This window comes from Schistocerca piceifrons, chromosome 8 (genome assembly GCF_021461385.2).
Source record: "Schistocerca piceifrons isolate TAMUIC-IGC-003096 chromosome 8, iqSchPice1.1, whole genome shotgun sequence".
Taxonomy (NCBI): Eukaryota; Metazoa; Arthropoda; class Insecta; order Orthoptera; family Acrididae; genus Schistocerca; species Schistocerca piceifrons.
The window spans coordinates 24,278,177-24,303,977 of record NC_060145.1 but is presented as its reverse complement, the minus strand read 5'-3'; the positions used below and the strand labels follow the sequence as shown (position 1 = coordinate 24,303,977).

Below are 25,801 nucleotides of genomic sequence, written 5' to 3'. Positions count from 1 at the left end.
ATTACTTAGCAACAAAATTGACTTAAAATGCAATGTATCTGCCTTATTAAACCATGCTGGGGAAACTAAGTGCAGAGATTAACTTCAGAATGAATCAGCAGATGTCAGCAGCAGCAGAATAGCAAAGGTAATACAATGTCCCACATGTCCTGCTTTACCCCACTCTCAGGCAATGAGATAAGTGAAACTACTCCATGGACAGTCAAAAATAGTTCAAAAGTGTTTATTGAAGCAATAGCAATGCAAATAAAGTTGCAGGGAGGAAAGTGTTTCATGTTATTTCTGTAACAGTCACCCAGTACACAAATACACGTAAACAGTTAAAGAGGAACTATAAATGCTTCCAGAAAACCTGTAAATCCACCCCCTTATATAATTATTATGGGGGCTCTAATAATAATAATCATCATCATCTCGGCCTTTTCCCATGTCATGTGGGGGTCGTCGTTGCTTTGCTGGCTCCTTCTCTTCCATAAATGCCTATCCAGTGCTTCTTCATTGAGCCATGCTTTCTTCTGTAGGTCTCCTGCTACCTCGTCTTTCCATCTCAGTTTCGGTCAGTTGGGGGGCTCTAATATTGATACATTAAAAGGTAGTTGTCTCACAAGAAGTTTGTGTGATGTGGTCACTACATACAATCTCATGTTAGATACATATAGCCTGACAAGGTGTTTTCAGACCTGACAAACATTGATAGATTATTTAATTAATAACAGTCCTCAGTGCAGACAAACAGTGCAAGTAATAAATGCTGTAATCTCAGGTCATTATTGGCAAGTGATTGAAATATCAGAACTCATTGTTTGCCGTGAAAATAATAATAATAATAATAATAATAATAATAATAATAATAATAATACTGTTATAATTTAGGCACCTGAAGCTGGAAAATTTGAGTAGACTACAGATGTTACTAAAGGGAGAAGACTGGAGGGAAATTCACTAATTAAATAACATAGAGGGGAGATGGGAGTATTTTTGCTCAACATTAGGCTACTACATATATATTGTTTGCTTCAGAAACTAAATATTGGGAATACTAAGTAATGGATCACATCAGGCATTACAACATTAAGGAACGGTCTAGAAACAGCATCTGAAAATTGCATGATAAACAAAATTAGTCAGGACACCAAGGACAAGGAGAGAGACTGCTGTAGTATAAGAGGTACTGAAACCAGTTTATACAAAAATTAAATTTCAGCTTCCATCAACATTTCTAGCCTATACAATATGTGATATGACACACTGCAGTGAATGTTGTGTGATGTGATCATTATTTGTGCAGCACATGTGTTGCCACAGGAACAATACGATAAGCACCAAGACATAACAGGCTGCAATAGACTCATGAGTGGCACATCGCTGGCAGCCTCGTCATGGACAACTTTCAAATATCTCACATATTTACTCGAGACTGGAAATAGGTGTGGCTCTCTTTCCAGTATTAAAAACGATTTTGATATGTTACCTAAATTTGGTACACAGCGTTGTCTAGCTCAATTGCACCAAATGTAAACTGGGCAGTGATTATTTTTACTGCAACATTTTCAAAATATGTGCTGTGTTTTATTTAATTTCAAAACATCACAATAATAGTGGGAAATAGAAAAAAGAAAACCAGTTTATTATGAAGCTGTGATATCAGACCATAACCTTCCTCAAAATTGAAGGAGAAAGACTGCATAGCGGAGAACACATGAGAGATCTCGAGACAGCGGTTTTTAATGTTTTACATGAAAAGTGATAGTTTTGCTGAGAAACTAACTACAGAGGAGGATAGCATTGCTTCATCTACATAAAACAGGTTTTTTAGGTACATCGGATGACTTGGAACTTTCCTTTCCATGTATTGTACTATGCAGTAGTATGGAGCAACCAGCACTCTTATGTTGTGCATGGCTATAAAAAAGAGAATCATATTGATATTGTATCACTCTTGTCCCACTGCGAACCAGTTCAGTCACTCCACATATGTTTCTATGTGCTACACTAATGTGGATTGCTTCTGCATTGTATCACGAGTCGCATCACATATTGTATCGCCTCAGTGAGAACTACACTTAATTTTGTACTTCCCTACATCAATGAGAATAGGAAAGCTTCTGATAGGAAAGATGGCAGTAATATAATTTTGGAGAAAGACAGGAAAGAATGTAGATATCCAAATGATATTAGCACATTTTTAATCAACATTAGTTTGAAGGAGTGGAAAAACTCATAAAACATTCTAATAGATCCCAAAAAGCAAGAAATTTGAGTGCTTCCTATTCCACGTAATGTATTTTTCTGCTGTCAGCAAATGAATCTAAGCTTGCGAAACTAATACATACTCTGAAAATCAAAAACAGGGAAGGACTTGCTGGAATACCTGCTTCTGTAGTAAAGTACTGTGCTTATTGTCTCTTAAGAACTCTGACAGATTTGATAAGCTAAACCAGGGAGAATGAGATATTTCTTAAATGTTTGGAAAAAAGTGAAATTGGTTCCATTTATAAGGTGGTGATAAAAAAATCTTACAAACTATAGGTCAATTACCATCACATCTGTCTCATCTAAAATTATGGAAACTGTCTTGAAATATAGACTATTACATTTTGTAGAGAAGAATGACATACTCACAGAAGCACAGCATAGTTTTAGAAAATGTTTGGCGCATGAACAAAATAAATGTAATGACATTCATCTACATCCATCCTCCGCATATTTAGGAGGAGAGACAGACATTGAACACAGTTAAATATGTAACAAAAAATAAATGAAAAGCCTTAATAAATTACGTAAATGGGCAGCCTGTTGCCACATTTTCCTCTGCTGGGAGAAGGTACAATAATTGTAAAACTGACTCTTTCCATATCACAAGGCTGAATCACAACTACGATTCAAGGAATGTGCAAATAACTAACTAACTAGTCACTGTGAAGTGTGTAGCAGAGGGTAACGTTCCCATTGGTCCATATACTTCATTAGGGTTTCTTCCTGTTACATTCATGTACACAGTGTGGCTAGAATGACTGCTTAAATGCCTATTTACTTATTGTAATTAGCCTGCTTGTTTTCACTGTCCACAGAGAATACATAAGCAAGCATATCATATTCCTATATTTCCCAGTTATTACTCACGGGATACTTATCATTCACCATCAAGTGTGTGTGTGCGTGTGTGTGTGTGTGTGTGTGTGTGTGTGTGTGTGTTCAGGTGTTTCCAGTATTTCTGTGATGATATCCTATGACTCTTCAGCTTCAGCCACTAAATCACTAGTGCTGACACCACTCACCTCGGTGTCACACACTTCCACCATTACTGACTTGTCATCAGAATTAGCCACAAAAATCTTCTGCTCAGCATACATTAAAATACCAATACCAAAGTAATCACTATCAACACTTACATCTTCCACAGAACGTTCAGAGTTACAAAATTTTACTAAAACACATTCTTCACATTCATAAGGAGCCATAGTATGTTTCTTACCACTATACATACATTTAATTATAACATCTTGAAATTTATTTTCAAAATTAGTTACTTTAACAGGACAGTCATATACAGTCTCATCATCACACTCCTCTTAATCTGAATTTGTTATTGCTTGGTCATGAAAATTATTTACTTCCTCCACCTGATAGGCACCACATGAAGATATTAACACTTTTCCTGTTTCTGGTTAAAATGGTTTCTGTTCTTACTGTTGTTATAAATATTGTGTTTCCCTCTGTCACCATTCTGCCTATTTTGCTGGCTGTGTTGAGATGATCTCCCATTATAATTGTTGTTTCTGTTGTAATATGAGTTATTAACCTTGTCGTCTTCCTCAAAAGTTTTGTCAAGTTTATCAATGTGTTGAAAAAAAATCTCTAATGAATCATCAGGACCACAAACAAAGCGCCAATGAGCTCTCATTGGTAGACATCTTTTCAAGGTGTCAATAAGAATAAGGTCATCAAAGCGTTATTCCAGGTGAGTGGGCTTACATAACTGTAAGGGCCATTAGAATCTTGTTTGGGTTCAAGCCTAGAGACTCTTGTAAACCCCTGTTTAAGAAATCTGGTATTCCTCCATTACCATGTGTATACATTATGGAAACCCTTTTGTTCTTTAAATTAAATGTAATAGGCAAGGACCGGAGACTGCAAAACAACTGTGATATACATGAGCACTTTACCAGACAAAACAGAAACTTACATATAACTCAAATCAGCACAGCACTGTGCCAAAAAGGTACTTTTCACATGGGAGTTAAGCTTTATAACAAACTTCCTGAAAACAAAAAAAGCTATCACCGAGGTCAATACATTTGGAAAATCTCTAAAGTAATATTTACAGCATCACTGCGTTTACTCCATTGAAGAATATTTAAATTTATGAAATGTGTTATATAAATACTTACGTGTAAAGTGTATTATTGTAACCTTAAATATGTAGGCCTTGAAATGACTTTCAGCCTGTATATTTATAACTTGACTTGTCCAATGTCTTATGCATAAGCTGCTATGTAGACAACAGGACCAATAAATAATACAATACAATACAATACCTACTACCATTTGAAAATGCTGTTCTGATGCCCGCCTGTTTACTTTCATATCCGAATTTATTCAAGACCATCTGTTTGAATTCATTAAATGTTATGTTTGGCCTTACGTTTTGATTAGCCTATGTCAGTGTTTCACCATCAAGGAAACATTTGGCCAGTTTAATTTTCACAGAATCAGGCAAGTTTGAAGGAAAACTACCTTTACATTGCCGTAGGTAGTCCAATCCAAGTGTATTTTAAAATACCCAGTAGAGTATTTAAGAGAGAGATTGTTACAAAATGGTCAAAATTTCCGTCAATTTGCGAATATGACATATTTGTTGGATGTGAGGTCTGCCAGTTATGCAAAACACATTTTTTCTCAGTACCCAAACATGTTTCGGCACTACTGTGCCATCATCAGTGGGTTTTCGCTTTTATTTATTCTGCAATGTGAACATTTTTGTTAAATGATTATAAAATTATATGAGCCATGGGGCAAACGTGGTGGCAACGGATGCATTCTAAGATGCTGTGCAAGGATTTCATGACATGATCCAACTGAAATGTTACATTTTACTGCAATCTGTCAACAGTCCGTTTTCAATTTCCATGTACAATTTTGTTGACATTAGTCACATGAGTGTCATCAGAAGAAATCAAAGGGCATCCTGTATGAGGGTCATCTTTAACTTCCATGCAGCCATTTTTAAACTGTGTGAACCAATCGCAAAACTGAGTGTGTCTTAAGCACTCATTGCTGTAGGCTTCCTGCATCATTTATTGTGTCTGTGTAAAGGTTTTTTCAAGTTCTACACAAAATTTAATGTAGATGCCTTGCTCCTCTAACTCTGTCATTTCGAAATTTGCAAACTGTGTGCCATAACGCTCTACTCAATACAACACTGAAAATAACTAACAGATATACAACAATGAAACTTGCGGCAGTTACACATTAAACACAGATAGATGTGTGGGGATGCCAACCGCAACTCACTCCAACGCACCATTAGCTCAAAATTATGAATGTTCCAGAGTTTTTTTTGAACACATCTCATACACCTTGCTTTCTGCTCTTATTCTGTCAGTAATCTCTGTTTTGCTTATTATCCTGTCTTTCAACGATAAGCATTCATTCTGTGCAGTACCTAACAATCCGCAATCCATCTTTTCTACTTGTCCCATCCTGCAAGTGTCCTTTGACCCAGTGGTTTAGCCGACTTTTTTGTAACTCACATCTCTCCCCGTTTCTTAAACCTTGCCAGTCGTTTTCCTTCCTCTTCAACACTTCTGCCAGAATAAGGAGCCACTTACTCTGAAAGCTTGCATGTTTCCTTAACTTTTTGTGCGTTTACTCGTGCCGTCACTTCGTCATTTGCTGAGTAGATTTTTTTATCTAATTGTGTTATATTTTCAAGGATTGATTATTTTTGTTGATAGGTTTCTGTGCTGTGAATGTAACTTTCAGTTTTTTTTTGTTTTATATTTATTTTAGTGCTTGTTTCTACTGTTTGACTTGCAGAAATAAGTTATTAAACAATTTAACTGTCATTATCATTCCATACACGTCAACATATTGTATTTGTCATTAACATTTTCTGTTTGTTTTACACAAAGAAATTGTGCACGCACACACACACACACACACACACACACACACACACACACACACACACAGACTTTTACTAATGGCCATCATTTTGATTCTTATAGGACACTAGATGAAGGCCTTTCAGAAGCAATATCAAGCTTGTTGTGGGTTGCTCCAAGAATGCAAACTGATATCAGCGAACTGAAAGTCATTTCTGAACAGTTAAGTGCAAAATATGGAAGACAATATGCTGATGTAAGTTTCACATTATCATATTTATACTCAAGAAAGTGGATAGTCAAATATTTGTGATGTAAACAACCTTTTTTATGTAATCAGGCTTGCCGAGAAGAAGCAGTTAGCACAATTTCAGAAAAGCTGAAACACAAGATGAGTGTTCAGTCACCACCGAAGCTCCTTGTTGAGAAGTATTTAATTGAAATAGCAAAGAATTATGACATTGAATACCAACCAGATCCACAGGTGAGTATAGCCTTTGTAAAAAATAAAATAAAAAAAAATAAAAGATCGTGAAGTAAGTCCTCTGCAGACCAGTATTTTGAGTAATTAGAGAAATTTGCTGCTTTCTTGACAGGTCATGGAGGAAGATTTAAGACCAGTTGGTGTTGATGCACTGCTTATTGATATTGATCCAGATAAAAATAATTTAGGGGGTCCATCTGTACCACCACAACCTGCAGGATTTGTTGGATTTCCTCAGCCTCCATTGCCTCCACCATCTAACATGAAGCCTTTCAGTTATCCGGTATGTTTTGTGATAGAATAATACAGTAAATTAACCGTAATATCTTGTATTCAGTAATAAATATTTAACTCTGATACAATTTTTCATGTAATTTGCATACAAAATGGTTAATTTATTAGCTGCTGGAAAGTAATTTTATACTATGTATCAATAACGAATAATCACGTAAGTGTTTATATTTTCAACTTACATAGATTATAATTAAAATATAAAGAAAAATACCATTAGAAGACCATTTCTCACTCAGTTATCAATTATGTCAGGGGTCCGTTGTCGTTATACAGCTGCCTGCCTAACACACTGTCTGAGGAAAAAAGTGAAGCATCCAGAAGGCATGGAAGAAACAAACTAAAACCGTACAGATTGAGAGGGTATGTTTGGTTATTACAGTGATTAGAAAATAGTCAATCTACAAAGAACTTGACAGTACAAGCCCACTTTACAGCCCCTTTAGCCTGGACGCATGCATGGATTTCGTTGAGGAAGGTGTAATAAGGCCTTTTTATCCTCTCCTGGAGCAGACTGGTCTACAACTGTTGTTGACTGGTCCTTGATATTCTGGATACTGGCACTGGAACAAAGTTGACGTCAGAGATGGTCCCACACGTTCTATTGGAGACAGACGTTGAATAGGCATGTGGAAATGGAAATGGATTAATAATTGGGAAAACTGATTGGAAAGAATAGTTGAGAAAATTTTGAAGGTAATTTGTGAATCTGTGCACAATCTTGGGTGAACTTGAACTGATATCAATATCAACAGACCTTGAATTTCATTACATTCAAGGTCAATAAACATAATTTGTACTGCTGCTTCCAGTCATGTGCAGTACCAAACAATCACCGCAACCATTGAAATTGTCAATCTGCCTATTAAGTTCTTAAACACCCGAAGCACATCATTTTTAGTACAAGTAAACCAAGTTCAATATGTGTCTATCAAGTCTGAGTCATTACCTTCACATTAATTCCAATGTGTTTAGTCTGGAATGTGACAATATCAATGCAGGAATGCTCCTCCAGATACAGTGTTAATTATTCTTGTCTGCGCTGAACCTCTTGATGCAGAATCTCAGTGGTGAGTCTATATAACAGTGCAAGTAAATATTCCTTTTCTAATAACCTTTTACAATACTTTTAATGAACAGGTAAAGTGCACATTTTTAACAATGCTCGTATCGCGGATCAAAGCATACGTCTGTACGGTACCACTTCCTGAAACAAAGGGTGAAGATACAGGAATTACTAAATTGAAGAGCATATTTCTTACTTTGTTTCATACTGATATTTAACGATGTATCAAAATATTATCCTTGCCGCAAAACAACTCATTAACTTACTTTTGGCGGTGTTTTTGATGTATAGCTCATTCAGTTTACATATAGCTAATATATAAAAAAAGGAAAGACAAATAATACGATTCAGTACAACGTGAAGATCTTGCTGGCCAGGGAAGTACCTCAACATCACGCAGAAAATTCATAGATCCCCATGTCATATCTGGACGAGTGTTCTGTAGAGAAATGGCACCATGGTACTATTGCATGAAATGGGATATGTGAGAACACAGGAAGTCCATGACATACTGTTGTGGCATCACAGTTACTCAGCCACTGCTGTCTGTGACTTGAAGTCATTCCTGATGGCTCCCCACATCATGAAGCTAGGAGCAATGTCTCCCCAGGCCACTGCCATATTCACTGACGATGGTCATCTGAGATAGTGCAGAAATGTGATTCATTGTTGAACACAATGAGATGCCATTCACCAGCACTCCTTGCTTCCCAGTCATTGAACCACTCCATCTGCAGCTGTTTGTGTTGTGGTTTTAATGACAGCCTACACGTGTGACCGTATTCGCTAGTCCATCTGCTGATAATCTCCAGCCAAGGCTGTGGAATGACAGAATGGTTCAGTGAGGCCATTACTTGTTCTAGGGTGACAGGCATAGCTGTGAAGGGGTTGCATCCTTGTGGTCAGACGTGGTCAACCAGAGCCTTGATGGCAAGTGTGCCTTCCTCCACATTCCTTTGCAGTTCAATGTCAGGCTACTGATTTGACCAAGTGCCCAATGGTGAGTCACAGTATGGCCCCCTCCAGACTCTTGTCAAGTGCCGATAACACTGTCTTATACAAATACACAGCATCTCTGTGTCATTCACAATGATTACTAAATGTGTGACACTGTTCATGTCCCTTGTATACTGTACAAGATCTGGTAATAGCATTAAATGCATACAATGCTAATGCGCTCAGCCGGCTGTTTACATATCCACCAATTGTGTATGCGCATGTGAAGTTACTCTGACACCAGACCGTGTCCTTTGTGTTCTTTACTGTTTCACTTTTTTTTTGACGGGCAGTGTGTCAGCTGACTATACTCTACTTCATCAACAAATAATGATTATCTGCACACATTAACAACTTATTACAGTGGATTTTGTTTTGCATTACCTTGTTTACAGGAATATTCAGTTCTTGAGTCTAGAAAATCTGATTAATAATAAATGTGGCTATTAATTTTCTTTTGAATATGCAAAGATGTATAATTTCGTACTTTGCCTGCCAGCAGCTTGTTAAGATATTTGTACCACATAAAGAACTCCATAATGATTCTTAAACATTGATTCAGAGTCTGTGTAACGCTTAATCTCTTTGATTGTGGCTGTTTCAATTACAATTTATTCAAACTGATGAACTGCAAATAACACTTAAGGAACAAATATAACAAAGTGGGTGGAACAATTTCAAGATCTTGAAGAAAACTCTGTAAGGTATGTATTTGTCTATTTGTAACAAAATTCTTGTCAAACATTGGAAAATCCTGGTTGGAGTTCATAAGTGTTGAAATTATTATTGATCATTTACCTGAAGAAATTCTTTGTTTTAGTTGCATTGTGTAGAAGTTAATTCTGTAAGGCACCAGAGGAGTGAAAGTTTGCAAAATAAATTAGCATCTTGTCCACAACAAAATTAGAGATACTAATAAATGCAAAACACATGAAACTGAGCTTCAGAGTAAATATTTCCTGTATTGACTCTATTATAGTATGTTGTCAAGCTGAAAATAGGAATTTTCGCACAGTCCTCTACATGAATATAAAAGAGTCTTTGCTCGATTGACATGTAACATGAGATAACGTGAGATTGAATTCTCTAACCTGCATTAGTTATTTGTGACAAGTTAAAAAGTTAAACCTATGTGCTGGGCTGACTTGTGAACTTGGATCACATCCTTTCACATGCACTGAGCTGCCAACTACACCATGAAGTAAAACCTATGGGACCAATCCAAAATACAGATTTGTCGCGGTTTCATCTCTCTTTTTGTTCAAACCAGTTTTAACTGCCATGTAAGAGGGTCACTCCAAAAGAAATGCACACTATTTTTGTAAAAATACAGTTTTCATTCTGCATATGTGAAAGTTTTACAGTGTATAGATACATCCTTCCCGCTTGTTTTCAAACTTAGTTCAACCTGTTCCCATGAGTGGTGCCGTCACAGCATGTCTTCAAGATGGCTGCTATACTTGACGTTCGTCAGAAGCAACGTGCTGTCATAGAATTCCTGTGCTGTGAAAACGAGACAGTGGGAAACATCCACAAGAGGTTGAAAAAGGTGTATGGAGATGCTGCTGTCGATCGCAGTACAGTTAGTCGGTGGGCAAGCAGGTTACATGATGAAAGCGGGCACGGCAATATTGAGGATTGTCCTCGCAGCGGCAGGCCTCGTGCTGCACACACTCCAGACAATGTGCAGAGAGTTAACGAATTGGTGACTGCTGACAGACGCATCACAGTGAACGAATTGTCACGCTACGTTGGGATAGGGGAAGGAAGTGTTTGCAGAATACTGAAAGTGTTGGCGTGAAAAAAGGTTTGTGCCATGTGGGCTCCCAGGATGTTGACGGGCTCACAAAGAAACAAGAAAAAAGGTATGCAGCGAACTTTTGGAACAGTACGAGAATGGTGGAGATGAATTTCTTGGAAGAATTGTGACAGGTGATGAAACATGGCTCCATCATTTTTCACCAGAGACGAAGAGGCAATCAGTGGAGTAGCATCATGCAAATTCACCCAAGAAAAAAAAAATTCAAAACCACACCTTCTGCTGGAAAAGTTATGGCTACGGTGTTTTTCGATTCTGAAGGACTCTTGCTTGTGGACATCATGCCAAGAGGAACCACCATAAATTCTGATGCATATGTGACAACACTGAAGAAACTTCAAGCTCGACTGAGTCGTGTTCGACCACATCGGCGAAAGCGGGATGTTTTGCTGTTGCACAACAATGTATGGCCACATGTCAGTCAAAAAACCATGGAAGCGATCACAAAACTCGGATGGACAACACTGAAACACCCATTTTACAGTCCTGACCTGGCTCCATGTGACTATCTTCTTTTTGGAAAACTGGAAGACTCTCTTTGTGGAACAATGTTTGAAGATGATGACTCCTGTGTGCACACGGCCAAACAGTGGCTCCAACAGGTTGGTCCAGAATTTTACCGTGCAGGTATACAGGCGCTGGTTCCAAGATGGTGTAAGGCAGATGAGAGGGATGGAAATTATGTGGAGAAATGAAAATATTGTTCCTAAAGGATGTATCTACACACAGTAAAACTTTCAAACATGTAGGATAAAAGATGGATTTTTTTAAAAAATAGTGTGCATTACTTTTGGAGTGATCCTTGTATAATAATTGTGTATATAATGTGCATACAGTGAAATAATTAATTTTCAGCAGATAAACTGTGTGTATTAGATTCAATTTACAGAATACTAAAGAAGGCTGCAAGAAATATTTCCTGACTACATGGCAATATTTACTTTAAGCCCTTAATAATAAAAGGAAGAAAAAGATAGTAACAACTTGTATCTTTTAACACCAGTATTGTAAGCAAAATCAGCAGCACATCAAAGTTTGCTGTAAGAAGAAAAAGAATATAACTTAAGAGTAAAAGTCTCGGAAGCCGTCAGTGACGTGTTGTTGACTATATTTCAACCAATTACCTTTATTAAAATGTTAAAAAAAATGCTTGGATTTAATAATGTCAGTCCACTTAACATTGCTCATTGAACTGCCAGAAAAAAGTAGTAAAATCTCAAACAAGAATAATTTTGGAAAAATTCACCTCAATTAAGAAAATTTGTTCATTTTTAGTAATAAATTGGACAGTGACATGTTGTTGACTGTATTTCAACCAATTACCTTTATTAAAATGTTAAAAAAATTGCTTGGATTTAGGAATGTCAATCTACTTAACATTGCTCATTGAACTGCCAGAAACAAGAAGTAAAATTTCAAACAAGAATAATTTTGGAGAAATTCACCTCAATTAAGAAAATTTGTTCATTTTTAGTAATAAGTTGGACAAATTCTTAGGTAGCTTTCTAGATATGTTTAATGAAACCTTTCTGCCTAAAATCACATGAAAAAAGGATAAAAAGTTTGATTAAATGGATCACTCAAGGCATGAGAGTTTCTAGCACCAGGTAAAGCCAGTTATACAATGAATTCAAATGTATTAATAAAAAGGATTCCATTTAGTATGTCTTATGTTACAAAAATGCATTTAAAGATGCTACATAGAGTGGCAAGTATTAGATTAATTTTAAGACATAAAAAAGATGGATAGTATTGTGGACTGTTGTGAAATCAAAATTAGGCATTAGTTTCATAGATTAAACTTGAACTGAAATTATTGTAAACCCAGCTGAAATATCAGAATGCTTTGGTGAATTATTTGTAAATGTAGTTAAGGCTGATGCTGATGTAGCATGTTAAAGTAATGTAATGTAATTAAAGTAAATCAATTTGGACTTGACCAAGTCTCTCAGACGAAGGAAGTTCAAATTAGATATGTTGAAAATGCTATATTATCACTAAACACAAACTTTTAGTAGGTATGGAATGCTTCCAAAAGTACTTAAATCTCTATGTAACTTAGTAGAACTCTTCTTAACTCCAATAACCAACAAATCATCAAACAATTTAAGTTTGCAGAAGTAAAACCTTTATTTGTGAAGGACAGAAAGAAAGATGTATGTTCTATGTCTGCTTCTTTAACAATATGAATTTTATCATCCACAGATTATTTACATGAAAAATCAGAACTCTTCACCAATACAGTACTCTGAAGTTTGTTGACTAACACTCACATTAGTACAGCATAACACTGGCTGTAGGTTTGACTGAAAAGCACTTCATTGTGAACCATGTTCACTTTCCATGCACCCATATTCTGTCAGTTCATCATTGAAAACACAGTTGTCAGTTTAACGGTAAGCAAAGAAAGTATCACATTAGGTAGGAAGCAAATCAATGTGCTAGCCAAACATCGACTATTGGTAACAACAATGTCCACACTGCACCTAGTGACCACACCAGATGTACGCTTGGTTATATTGATTGATCTGTCAATAAGTCTGGCAGGATTAAAAGTATGTGGGGAACATCATCTCCATTAATGACACTTTCACTCTTCAGCGGAGTGTGCGCTGATGTGAAACTTCCTGGCAGTTTAAAACTGTGTGTCAGACCGTGACTTGAACTCGAGACCTTTGCCTTTCGTGGGCAATTGCTCTACCAACTGAGCTACCCAAGCACGACTCATGACCTGTCCTCACAGATTCAATTCTGCCAGTACCTCGTCTCCTACCTTCCAAACTTCACAGAAGCTCCTCTGTGAACCTTGCAGAGCTAGCACTCCTGGAAGAAAGGATACTGCAGAGACGAGGCTTAGCCACAGCCTGGGGGATGTTTTCAGAATGAAATTTTCATTCTGCAGTGGAGAGTGCACTGTTATGAAACGTCCTGGTAGATTAAAACTCTGTGCCAGACTGAGACTCAAACTCAGGACCTTTGCCTTTCACGGGCAAGGCTATATCTGGTATAGCACTTGCATGCAAAAGGTAAAGGTCCTGAGTTCGAGTCTTGGTCCAGCACATAGTTTTAATCTGCCAGGAAGTGTCATACTTCTGTCCTGATTGAAGGTAGTGGAACAGAAAGTATTCCTGACAACTCAATTCTTTAGTACCTTAAATAATGTAAAAACTTGGTTTTAGTTCAGTGGGATGAAACTGAAAAAAATGTGTGTATAATGGGCAGTGAAATTGTGTTGTAGGAAGCTCAAATTGTATATATTGGACACTGAAGCTTCAGAAAAGAATTGCTTGGTATGTTTTAAATGTTAACTGTTTTGGGTAAGTTTAACTGTGACTTAAAAATACCAACTGAAAATACAAGTTACTGAAATCAGCTCACAGTTACTGTTCTTTCCACTTTATTTCGGAGGATTAGGCTATATTTCGATAATCGAATAGCTTTAATTTAGTTACTAATTTGTGTCTACAGCGTCTTGTGTGCATTGCAATAATTTCTGGCCACAGTAGGGAAAAAAACATATTTTAGTACAAGTCTTGAAGTCATTTTGCTGCTGTTCGCTGTCAAACTAGTACATAATGTGAGTCTGAGAAACAATATTGATTTATTGTTGAACCAAGGAAAATACTGCAGCAAAAGACATTACAGTTTTTTTTTTCCACAATGCCTGGAACTAATATTTTTCCCTTTACTGATCTGATACCAACAATAGAAAAAGAAAACTTTTTCAGTACTTCTAGTTCCTTCTTAAATTTTCTGACAAGACTGTCCACTTTTCATTCAGTTCACTGTAATTTATTCCCGTATACATAATTTAGATGCTACAGGACTCAGCTAAACATAGGAAATAGAAACATCTAGACATTTTTAATTTATTCAAAAAATTGTCGTCATCGTCGTCGTCATCTTCAATCCAAAGCTGGTTTGATGTAGTTCTCCACACTAGTCTATTTTGTGCAAGCCTTTTCATCTCTGCATAAATGCTGCAGCCTACATCAGTTTAAACCTGTTTACTGTATTCATCCCTTGGTCTCCCTCTGTAATTTTTAGCCATTATGCTTTCTTCCATTATAGAAATAATAATCCCTTGATGCCTCAGGATGTGCCCTATCACCCACACCTTCAAGTTATGCTCAAAAAAATTCCCCAATTCAATTCAGTATCTTCTCTTACATTATTCAATCTACCCACCTAAACATTAGCATTCTTTTATAGCACCACATTTAAAAAAGCTTCAGTTCTCTTTATGTCTGAATTTCTTATTGTCCCCATTTCACTTCCATACAAGGCTACACTTCAGACAAATACTTTCACAAAAGAATTCCCAACACTTAAATTGATAACAGATATTAACACATTTCTCTTTTTCAGAAAAGCTTTTCTTGCTACTGCTAGTCTGTATTTTATGATCCCTCTGTTGTGGCCACCATGAATTACACACATCAAAAAAGTTTTGCTTCACCTCGGTTCCAAGAGTTCCGGAAGCTGTACAAAAAATTGGAATAGAGATCAACATAAACATCATTTCCACCCTTTTTATTGCTCATGAAAACCACACATTGTACGTTGTACCACCATACAACGAGACCTTCAGCGGTGGTGGTCCAGATTGCTGTACACACCAGTACCTCTAATACCCAGTAGCATGTTCTCTTGCATTGATGCATGCCTGTATTCGGTGTGGCATACTATCCACAGGTTCATCAAGGCACTGTCGGTCCAGATTGTCCCACTCCTCAACAGTGATTCAGCGTAGATCCCTCAGAGTGGCTGGTGAGTCACGTTGTCCATAAACAGCCCTTTTCAATCTATCCCAGGCATGTTCGATAGGGTTCATGTCTGAAGAACATGCTGGCCACCCTAGTCGAGCGATGTCATTATCCTGAAGGAAGTCATTGACAAGACATGCGTGATGGGGGCACGAATTGTCATTCATGAAGACGAATGCTTCGCCAATATGCTGCCGATATGGTTGCACTATCAGTCAGAGGATGGCATTCATGTGTCGTACAGCCATTATGGTGCTGTCCATGACCACCAGCGGTGTACGTCGGCCCCACATAATGCCACCCAAAAACAGCAGGGAACCTCCACCTTGCTTTACTCGTTGGACAGTGTGTCTAAGGCATTCAGCCTGACTGGGTTGCCTCTAAATACGTCTCTGACGATTGTCTGGTTGAAGGCATATGCAACACTCATCGGTGAAGAGAACGTGAAGGCAGTCCTGAGCGGTCCATTCGGCATGTTGTTGGGCCGATCTGTACCGTGCTGTATAGTGTTGTGGTTGCAAAGCTGAACCTCACTATGGACGTCAGGAGTGAAGTTGCGCATGTTTGGCGATTGCGGACTTGGTGGGTTGGAGAAGGCGAGTATGCCGTTGGTGTTCCACAATGCGTTCCTGCACAGTTCGTGTTGTTTGCCCTATATATGATTTGCCGCATTCACACGGAATTTTGTAAACACCTGATTTATGCAGGCCCAGGTCATCTTTAACGGATCCCATCAGTGATGAAATTTTGAAAGGAGGGCGAAAGATGACTCTCACTTGGAGCTCAAACTTTTGGAGCTCAATTATCAATGAATCTGTGGAAATAAGTTTGTCTGACAACGAGACTCTCATCAATCGAGATAGCAGTTATCAGCTAAACTCTGCTTGGAATCCTGTTATAGAGAAACTTCGTAGTCAACGTAGTTATCTGCATAAAGATGAAAATCGGCCTGATATCGATACGCCAATCTTTCACCGTGGAGGGTGCGAGGTGCAGCGCATGGAGCTGTTATGAACGTGCACGCTGAGCAGCACATGCGCAATGTCACCTCAGTATGGCTTTAAATAGCAGAGCTCATCGCATACTCGCCAGTACTACTACAGTGGCACTCACCTGAAGATGGACAGAAGACTCTGCGCTGAAGTATCGTGGCAGGACGTTACTGATATCCGGCAGTTCTCCCGTGTTTTTATGGAACATCGCTTTGGTTTACTCCGAGACACCTGGACACTTCCCTTGTTGAGAGCCCCTCCTGGCACAAAATAACAATGCGGACATGATTGAACCGCGGTATTGAGCGTCTAGGCATGGTTGAACTACAGACAACATGAGCTGTGTACCTCCTTCCTGGTGGAATGACTGGAACTGATCGGCTGTCGACCCCCTCCGTCTAATAGGCATTGCTCATGCATGGTTGTTTACTTCTTTGGGAGGGTTTAGTGACATATCTGAACAGTCAAAGAGATTGTGTCTGTGATACAATATCCACAGTCAACATCTATGTTCAGGAGTGATGGAAAACTTTTTTTGATGTGTGTATTTTGTTGCCCAAATAGCAAAACTCATATTTACTACTTTTAGTGTCTCATTTCCTAATCTAATTCTCCTAGCATCACCTGATTTAATTCAACTACATTCTTTTACCCTTTTTTATGCAGTCTCTTTTCAAGACATTATCAGTTCCTTCGTAAAGTTTTTGTCTTCCTGAACTCTTAACTGCCTTTTCAAATTTCTCATTTGTTTCCTTGAGAGCTTGCTCAGTGTACAAATTGAATAACATTGGGGATTGGGTACAACCTACAACCCTTTCTCACTTCCTTCTTAACCCCTTTCGTGCCATTTGACGTTTGTAACTACTATGATTTCTGTGCTGGTAAGCTAAGTGAAAAAAAAGTAGTGTTTCCAGGAGATTCATGCTTCTGAATAATGCGACACATTATTCTAGTGATCACAGTCAGTTGTTGATTGACATGATGGACAGACATGTAATGTGGTGATTTTGGAGTGCATGTGAGTAGCAAATGCTACATAAAGGAGGTTTTAGTTCCAATGTACTGCCTGCTTTTTAGGTATGTTTTCACATCATAACTCCTCACCACATGTGATGAGGAACGTTCAAGCCTTTTCAAAGAATGACAAAGGTCAGTGCTTCTCTTCTTTACACAGTCACCTGATATGTTACACATACAAGACATCTGAGATGTGAATGTTCAGTAACTTGTCCTCCAGAGTCCTCAAGTAACCACTGTTGATGCTTTGTGGTATCTCATAGAAATGGTATCAAAGATGATTTCCTGGGAATATATTCAGGCCACAGTGTTTAGAGACTGTGATTGTAGTGTGTGGGAACTTAACATCATATGTAATACTGTAAGTTTGCAGTTGTATACAGTTTTGTAATCACTATCATTTGTGTGTTGTCCGGTACGTAATTAATACTCCCAACTTCAGTCCAGTCACAGAACTCCTTGTAAACTTTTGCGTTGTAATTTTCCCAAGATGTTAGTGTAGGTTGCATCGTGCATGGATAATACTCTTTGGTATGTACAAGAATACACTGTAGCTATCAGTTCCGTACATTTTCTTGACGTAATGGTATTTTCAGTATAAATGAATATTGTATACCTTAACAATGGAGATGTTATTTGTGCAGAACATTCCTCCTTCTGGTGGAACATCTAGTGGACCAAGTGGTGGTAGTGCAGGAGGATTCGTAAGTCCACCACCTCCAGTACCAAACAGCACACCATATGGAGCTCCTTTCTCATACAATATTCCACCTTCTGCTTCTTCCGCTTCATTTGATGCCAAGACATTAAATACAGCTACCAACAGCATAAAGGTATGTAGTTTTTCATTAAGGCAACACAGCTATTCTTTTAATCAATAAACATAGGAATATACTTTCTATGTTGTTTTGAAAAAATAAATTGTTTTTAATGTATTTCTTTTTTCCTTTTATTTCACTGTCCTATCTTACTATAGTCACAGACTTAAGATTGAACTGCATGTTCAATCTTTAATTTATATTTATGTATCTTCTTGCAGGATGATACTGACTTACCTCCACCATATAGCTTCAGCTTCCCACCTGATTTACCAGACCAGAACAAACAGGTAAATGTTTATTAAGCTAAATCAAATGGTTGATGCTTTAAAAATGATAGATTTCAGGTGTGTGTGTGTGTGTGTGTGTGTGTGTGTGTGTGTGTGTGTAAAAGATACCAGAAAGGAACTGAAACACAAAAGCTTGTTTAATTTTGTAACCCTTTAAGTGTACCTCTGAGTCACCCACTGGTGACAGGGTTGCCTGTCCTTAGTTTCCATTTTCTTTTTGGAAACTATCAAGCTACTTTTATTCCCAGGACATTGAAAGCATATTACAAATTTAATTGTAACCACACAGTATTTCAGAGTGCCATGTGAGCACTTTTATTTGCTAACTTTATAGTGCAGACCAGTGGAAGCAAGTCTCACCCTGCTCATAGATTTCCATAGGAAGAGGAATAGTGCAGTGGCTATAAACTCTGCCTTCCTCGTGTACTGCTATCAATGTTATTTGGAATAGTGACATGGAAATCAAGAAAGAATGCTTCAGTGTTTCTTATAACTGATGATAAATTCATTTACAAAGTAATAGATATGCACAGTAAAGTGCGGGCCTTTAAAACTGCAACACTATGGAGGTGGCATGCAGCAACCAACCAATTGATATGAAGCATACTACATACTTAGATATGAAAGTGATTATCATTTTGCAACCAACCAATTGGTATGAAGCATACTACATCCTTATGTAGGCAAATGATTAACATTTCAGTGCAACTGTTCAAAGTAAGTGGAAGTACCACTATCTGCATTCTGTACGAGGGTTTGAAAAGTCCATGCAATAATAAAAACTACTTACGTGTTTGGGGGAAACCTTTTTTAATTTTTTGTCATAGTCTCCTTTTAGACTTATACACTTTGTCCAACGCTGTTCTAATTTGTTGATCCCTTCCAAATAATAGGAACTGCCCAAGTCTGCAAAATAGCTATTAGTAGCTGCGATCACCTCCTCGTTTGGATAATGTCTTTGTCCCGCCAGCCACTTCTTCATATTGGGGAACAAATAGTAGTCCAAGGGAGCCAAGTCTGGAGAATAGGGGGGGATGTGAAACGAGTTGGAATCCTATTTCCATTAATTTTGTGACCACAACTGCTGAGGTGTATGCTGGTGCATTGTCATGATGGAAAAGTACTTTTTTGCGGTCGAATCGCCGCTGTTTTTCTTGCAGCTTGGTTTTCAAATTGTCCAATAACGATGAATAATATGCACCTGTAATAGTTTTACCCTTTTCCTGATAGTGGATGAGGATTATCCCTTGTGAATCCCAAAAGACAGTTGCCAAAACCTTTCCAGCTGAAAGAATGGTCTTCGCCTTGTTTGGTGCAGATTCTCCCTTGGTAACCCATTGTTTAGATTGTTGTTTGGTCTCCGGAGTATATTAATGTATCCATGTTTCATCCACAGTGACGAAACGATGCTTAAAGTCCTGCGGATTCTTCCTGAACAGCTGCAAACAGTCCTTGCAACACTTCACACGATTCCGTTTCTGGTCAAGCGTGAACAATCGCGGAACACATCTTGCGGATAGCTTTCTCATGTCCAAATGTTTATGCAAAATATTATGTACCCATTCATTCGAGATGCCCACAGCCTCACATATCTTAACTCTTCTGTCATCCTTTACCATATCATGGATTTTATCAATGATTCTGGAGTCATAACCTCCACAGGGCATCCAGAACATTCAACATCACTTGTGCCCATATGGCCACTCTGAAAATTTTGAAACCACTTATAAACTGTTCTAATCGAAGGTGCGGATTCACAATAGTGTTTATCAAGCTTCTCTTTAGTCTCTTGAGGCATTTTGCCTTTCATAAAGTAATGTTTAATCACCACATGAAATTCTTTTTTGTCTATTTTTTGACAGTCACTCGACTTCCTTGATTCATATGAATGCCAAACACAAAGAAATAGACCATGTCGCTGAAACTTGGTGTGCATTCTTTCCAAAGGTGCTACTAACTAAACATGACCTCGATACACGCCGGTGGTGCCATCTCTCGGACTTTTCAAATGATCCTCGTATATAAGAAAAGATCGCACATTGGGTTTCATGTTCAGAAAATACTCTTCAGTCAGAAAACAATGAAGTGCGTATTCCAGAACCAAAATTTTATCTACAGTGAACATACAACCCTGAAGATTCACCACCAACTAATTCAGTTTTGGCTGTTTGTGAAAAGATAGAAGGTGAAACAGCTACCAGCATGTGTCTCTATTTGACAGCAGCGGGATCATGGCCTATTGAGACTGTTGTTTACTATTCTGGTTTATCACTCGCATTTGTTTGGATCTCATGACTGTCCTGCAGGTGTGATGGATGTCCACATCGAAACTGGTGTCAGTGTCCATGACATGGTTGTGGCAACAGTAATTACCAAAGTACAAAGGACAACTAAAACAAGGCAGAAAGATATATATGTACAGTAAAATAGAAAAAAATTGTTGTCATATCTCAATAAGGAACTTGAAACTTCCAGCACAGGGCAGGAGCATGTAGAACAATTGTGGCTCAAGTTTAATAGAATAATTGACCATCCACTGGATAGATAGGTATCCAGTAGAACAGTTCATAATGGGATGGACCATGTGTAGTATACAGTTACTTTAAAGAAACTCGTAAAGAAACAGAGATTACTGCGTAATAGGTATAAAACAAAGTATAGGGCTAGAGACAGAGAGATGCTGAATGAAACGCGTTTGGCTGTCAAGAGGGCAATGCATAAAGCTTTCAGTAACTATTGTAGCAGAATATTGTCAAATGATCTTTCACAAAACCAAAAGAAATTCTGGTTGTATGCAAAGGCTTTTTGTGGCAACAAAGTTAGTCCTCAGTCCCTAGCGAATGAGATAGGAACTGAAATTGAGGCTAGCAAATTAAAAGCTGAAGTGCATAACACCAATTTTAAATGTTTCTTTAAAAAGAAAAACTCAGGAGAACTTCCCCAATTTAATCCTCTTACCACTGAAAGGATTATTGAAACAAATATTAGTGTCAGTGGTGTTGAGAAACTGCTGAAATTGTTAAAGCTGAACAAAGCTGTAGGGTCTGATGCAATCCCTATCAGATTTTATACTGAATTTGCAGCTGAGTTAGCCCCTCTTATAACTATAATCTGTCATAGATACCTTGAACAAAAAAATCATGCCCAGTTCTAGGAACAAAGCACAGGTCATACAAGTCAAGAAGGAGGGTAGTGGAAGTGACCACAAAACTACTGTCCAATATCTTTGATATCAATTTGTTGTAGAATCTTAGAACATCATCTGAGCTTAAACATAATGAGGTATCTCAAACAGCATGACCTACTCTGTGCCAACGAGCATGGATTCTGAAAACATTGATCATCTGAAACCCAACTCTCACTTTTCTCACATGACATACTGAAAGCTTCATATAGGGACGGTCAGGTAGAGACAGTATTTCTTGATTTCCATAAAGCGTTTGAGTCAGTATAACACCTACACTTACTGTCAAAAGTACAACCATGTGGCATATCACGGGTGAAATTTATGACTTGAGGACTTTTTGCTATGTAGGGGCCCTTGTTGTTCATGTTGTATATTAATGACCTTGCAGACAATATTAATAGTAACCTCAGACTTTTTGCAGATGATGCTGTTATCTGTAATGAACAATTGTCTGAAAGAAGCTGCATAAATATTCAGTCAGATCTTTATAAGATTTCAGAGTGGTGCAAAGATTGGCAACTTGCTTAAATGTTCAAAAATGCAAAATGGTGCTCTTCACAAAGTGAAAGAACATAGTATCATATGACTACAGTATGAATGAATCACTCTTGAAATTGACCAATTCATACAAATACCTGAGTGTAACACTTTGTAGGGATATGAAGTAAAATGATCACATAGGATCAATCATAGGTAAAGCAGGTGGTAGACTTCAGTGTATGGGTAAAATACTGGGAAAATGCAATCAGCCTACAAAGGAGATTGCTTACAGATCACTTGTTCAACCAGTTCTAGAAACTTGCTCAAGTGTATGGGACTTGTACCAAGTAGGACTAAAGGGGACATTGAACATCTACAGAGAAGGACAGCATGAATGGTCTCAGGTTTGTTTGATCTGTAGGAAAGTGTCACAGAGTTACTGTAGAAACTGATCTGGTAGACTCTTGAAGATAGACATAAGTTATCCCAAGAAAGTCTTCTAACAAGTTTCAAGAACCAGCTTTGAATGATGACTATTGGAATATACTACAACCCCTTGTGTACTGCTCACATAGGGATTGTGAGAATGAGATTAGAATAATTACAGCTCACACACAGTGGCATTCAGTCATTCTCCATATGTGAGTGAAATGGGAAGAAACCTTAATAACTGGTACAATGGGACATACCCTCTGCTAAGAGCTTCACAGTGGTTTGCAGAGTGCAGATGTAGATATGGAATTGATAGATTCAGGAGTACCATACTAAGGACCATGCAGGATCTCCATGCCTCACGTGACTAACACCAAAGAGGACAGATATGTTGTTTGCTTGGCCACAGTGCATCCTACAGCCATTGAGTCAGAAAGTGGGTTGTCTGCAGCCAAGTATACATACATACACACACAGTAAGGCAACTTGTGGCGCACCACTAACAGTCAACATGGTAACCATTGTTGCAGCAGCAGTGAGAAGTATGCCAACAGCAATGGGTCTAAAAACAACATTGGAGACAGGAGTGGCACCACATTCTCTTTCCAGATGAGTCCATTTCTGCTTATAGCATCACAATGGATATATTCATGTATGAAGAACCAAGGAGAATGAATGTTGCCATACTGCATTCATCACCACCATAAGGGCACAGCAACTACTCTGATGAACTGGGGTGCCACTGTAAACTCAACATGATCTCCTCAAATTCATGTAGCTGGTAATTTAGACAGATGATGTAGTTCTGATGCTGTGTCCTATCTTCAAGGTCTCCGTGGTGTATTGCCCTTGTCAGAACATTCTCCAGATTTCTCGCCCATTCAAAATATCTGCCCATGGTTTGCTTAGAGACTGGTACACCACCACTAGCCACCCACTATGACTTATTAACTCTGGCAGAGAGTTGATGCAGCTTGGAATGACGTACACGTATTCGAGACCAGTTCAACTCATTGTTCAGCCAGGTTAAAGCCACTGTTGTCACCAGAGATGGCTGCTCTGTGTACTAAACATCATATCCTATACTCACCTAAAAATTTAATCATGTAACTATACAGTAACTAAATTTCATTATTTTCTGTCCTTCCTTTTATTGCAATTTTAATGGCCAGCAGTATAGGATAGATATGTATAGCAACTTTTTCTAAAACAGTGAAGTCTTAAATTGAACATCCGAAGGTTGTCCTGTGTCTACACGTGCACTGAAGTGTTTATTAACTGCATAACTTCGCAGCAACACTATTATGCTGCTTGCAGAAAATCTATAGCTTCTACCTAATAGAGTGTAGGAAGCTGAAGTGTCAAAGAAAACTGTCCAGACTATTAGTACATTTCATCTTTCCAAATTGAAGTACAGAGTTTTGCAATATAGTAGTGTTGGGGAAAAATGTTAATCAAAGGAAAAGTACAGTTTCACATTTCATGTGTTTTTTTTTTCTGTAAAGAATTGGTAAGATCCAGGAACTTCAGTGGAATCTGTTGAACAAGACTTCATTCCTCTTTGCTGCCTTTCATACCCTCTCATAAAACAGCTGTATTAAGGAGGCAATTGGCTGGTTTCTCTGCAGTACGAGGTCTGTTCAAAAAATTCCAGAAAACCCATAATTACGCGCCAGTGGTATGTTTGGGATTCCAATCCCATTTCGCAATGGCGTTGGAATCCCTGCATGTGCATTGTTTAATGTGTAACTGCCGGAAGTTTCATTGTTGGACTTCTGTTAGTTATTTACAGTGCTGTATTGAGTAGAACATTGTGTCACACAGTCTGCGAATTTTGAGATGGCAAAGTTGGAGGAGCAAGGCATCTGCATTAAATTTTGTGTAAAACTCAAGAAAACTTATACGTAAACACAAATAGACACAACAAATTATGCAGGAAGCCTACAGTGATGAGTGCTTCAGCCATACTTGGTCTTGCGATTCGTTCACACGGCTTAAAAATGGCTAGATGGAAGTTAAAGACAACCCTCATACAGGATGCACTTTGACATATACTGATGACGCTCATATGAAGAATGTCAACAAAATTGTGCATGCCAGTTGAAAACTGACTGTTGAGAGATTGCAGTAGAATTTAACATTTCAATTGGATCGTGTCATCAAATCCTGGCACAGCATCTTGGAACGCATCACATTGCCACCAAGTTTGTCCCACTACTCATGAGTCAAGATCAGAAAGACCTTCACCTTGCAATATGTGAAGAGCTTTTGGATCTCGCAAATGAGAATGAGATGTTCCTTAAGAAAATCATAACTTGTAATAAGATGTTGGTCTGTGGGAATGATGTTGAGACCAAGGTTCAGTCTTCACAATGGGTCAGGAAAGGTTCTCAAAGACCAATAACAGCTCGTCAGCTCATATCATATGTCAAAGCCATGTTGATAGTTTTGTTTGACTTTGAAGGAATAGTTCATCAAGAGTCATGCCACAGGGACAAACTGTTAATCGATGGTACTGTTGGGGTGTGTTGCAATACCTGTGAAAAAATGTGAGAAGGAAATGGCCTGAAATGTGGCGATACAGTTCAGGGCTCTTGCATCACGATATCATACTCGCACATTCATCCCTGCTGCTGTGTGACTATTGCACAAAAAACGAAATCACTGTGCTGCCTCTTCCTTCATATTCTCCGGAACTGACTCCTGTGGACTTTTTTCTTATGTCCATAGTTGAAAATCCTGTTGAAATGATGAAGATTTCAGAGACAGATGAGGTAAAAGAAAATTCACAGACAGCACTTTGCACGATCCAGCAAGAGGATTATCAAGACTGTTGCCAGAAGTGGAAATGCCATTGTGAAAGAGAATATTTCAAAGGAGATCATGCATGATAAGTAAAAGGGGAGTGTAGAAAAATGTGGACAAAGTTCTGGGATTTTTTTAACAGACCTCATACAATTTCATGAATCCTTTTGCAGTAATTGAAAAACAGAGACAGATAAACTGTCTATTCTTGCTAATATTTAAGGAAAGAAAAATTTCTCCTTCAGTGGAAA

The 25,801-nt window shown here is 38.1% G+C and overlaps 1 protein-coding gene across 1 annotated transcript in view; it reads left to right on the top strand.

Annotated features, from left to right (window-relative positions):
- LOC124712561 (IST1 homolog) overlaps nucleotides 1–25,801 on the top strand; it is a 35,122-nt gene that overhangs the window by 6,566 nt on the left and 2,755 nt on the right. The window contains exons 2-6 of the mRNA XM_047242875.1: nucleotides 6,231–6,363; nucleotides 6,448–6,591; nucleotides 6,704–6,874; nucleotides 18,183–18,371; nucleotides 18,578–18,646. Of these exons, the coding sequence (XP_047098831.1) occupies nucleotides 6,231–6,363; nucleotides 6,448–6,591; nucleotides 6,704–6,874; nucleotides 18,183–18,371; nucleotides 18,578–18,646 (706 nt within the window). The remainder of the gene's footprint in view (nucleotides 1–6,230; nucleotides 6,364–6,447; nucleotides 6,592–6,703; nucleotides 6,875–18,182; nucleotides 18,372–18,577; nucleotides 18,647–25,801) is intronic.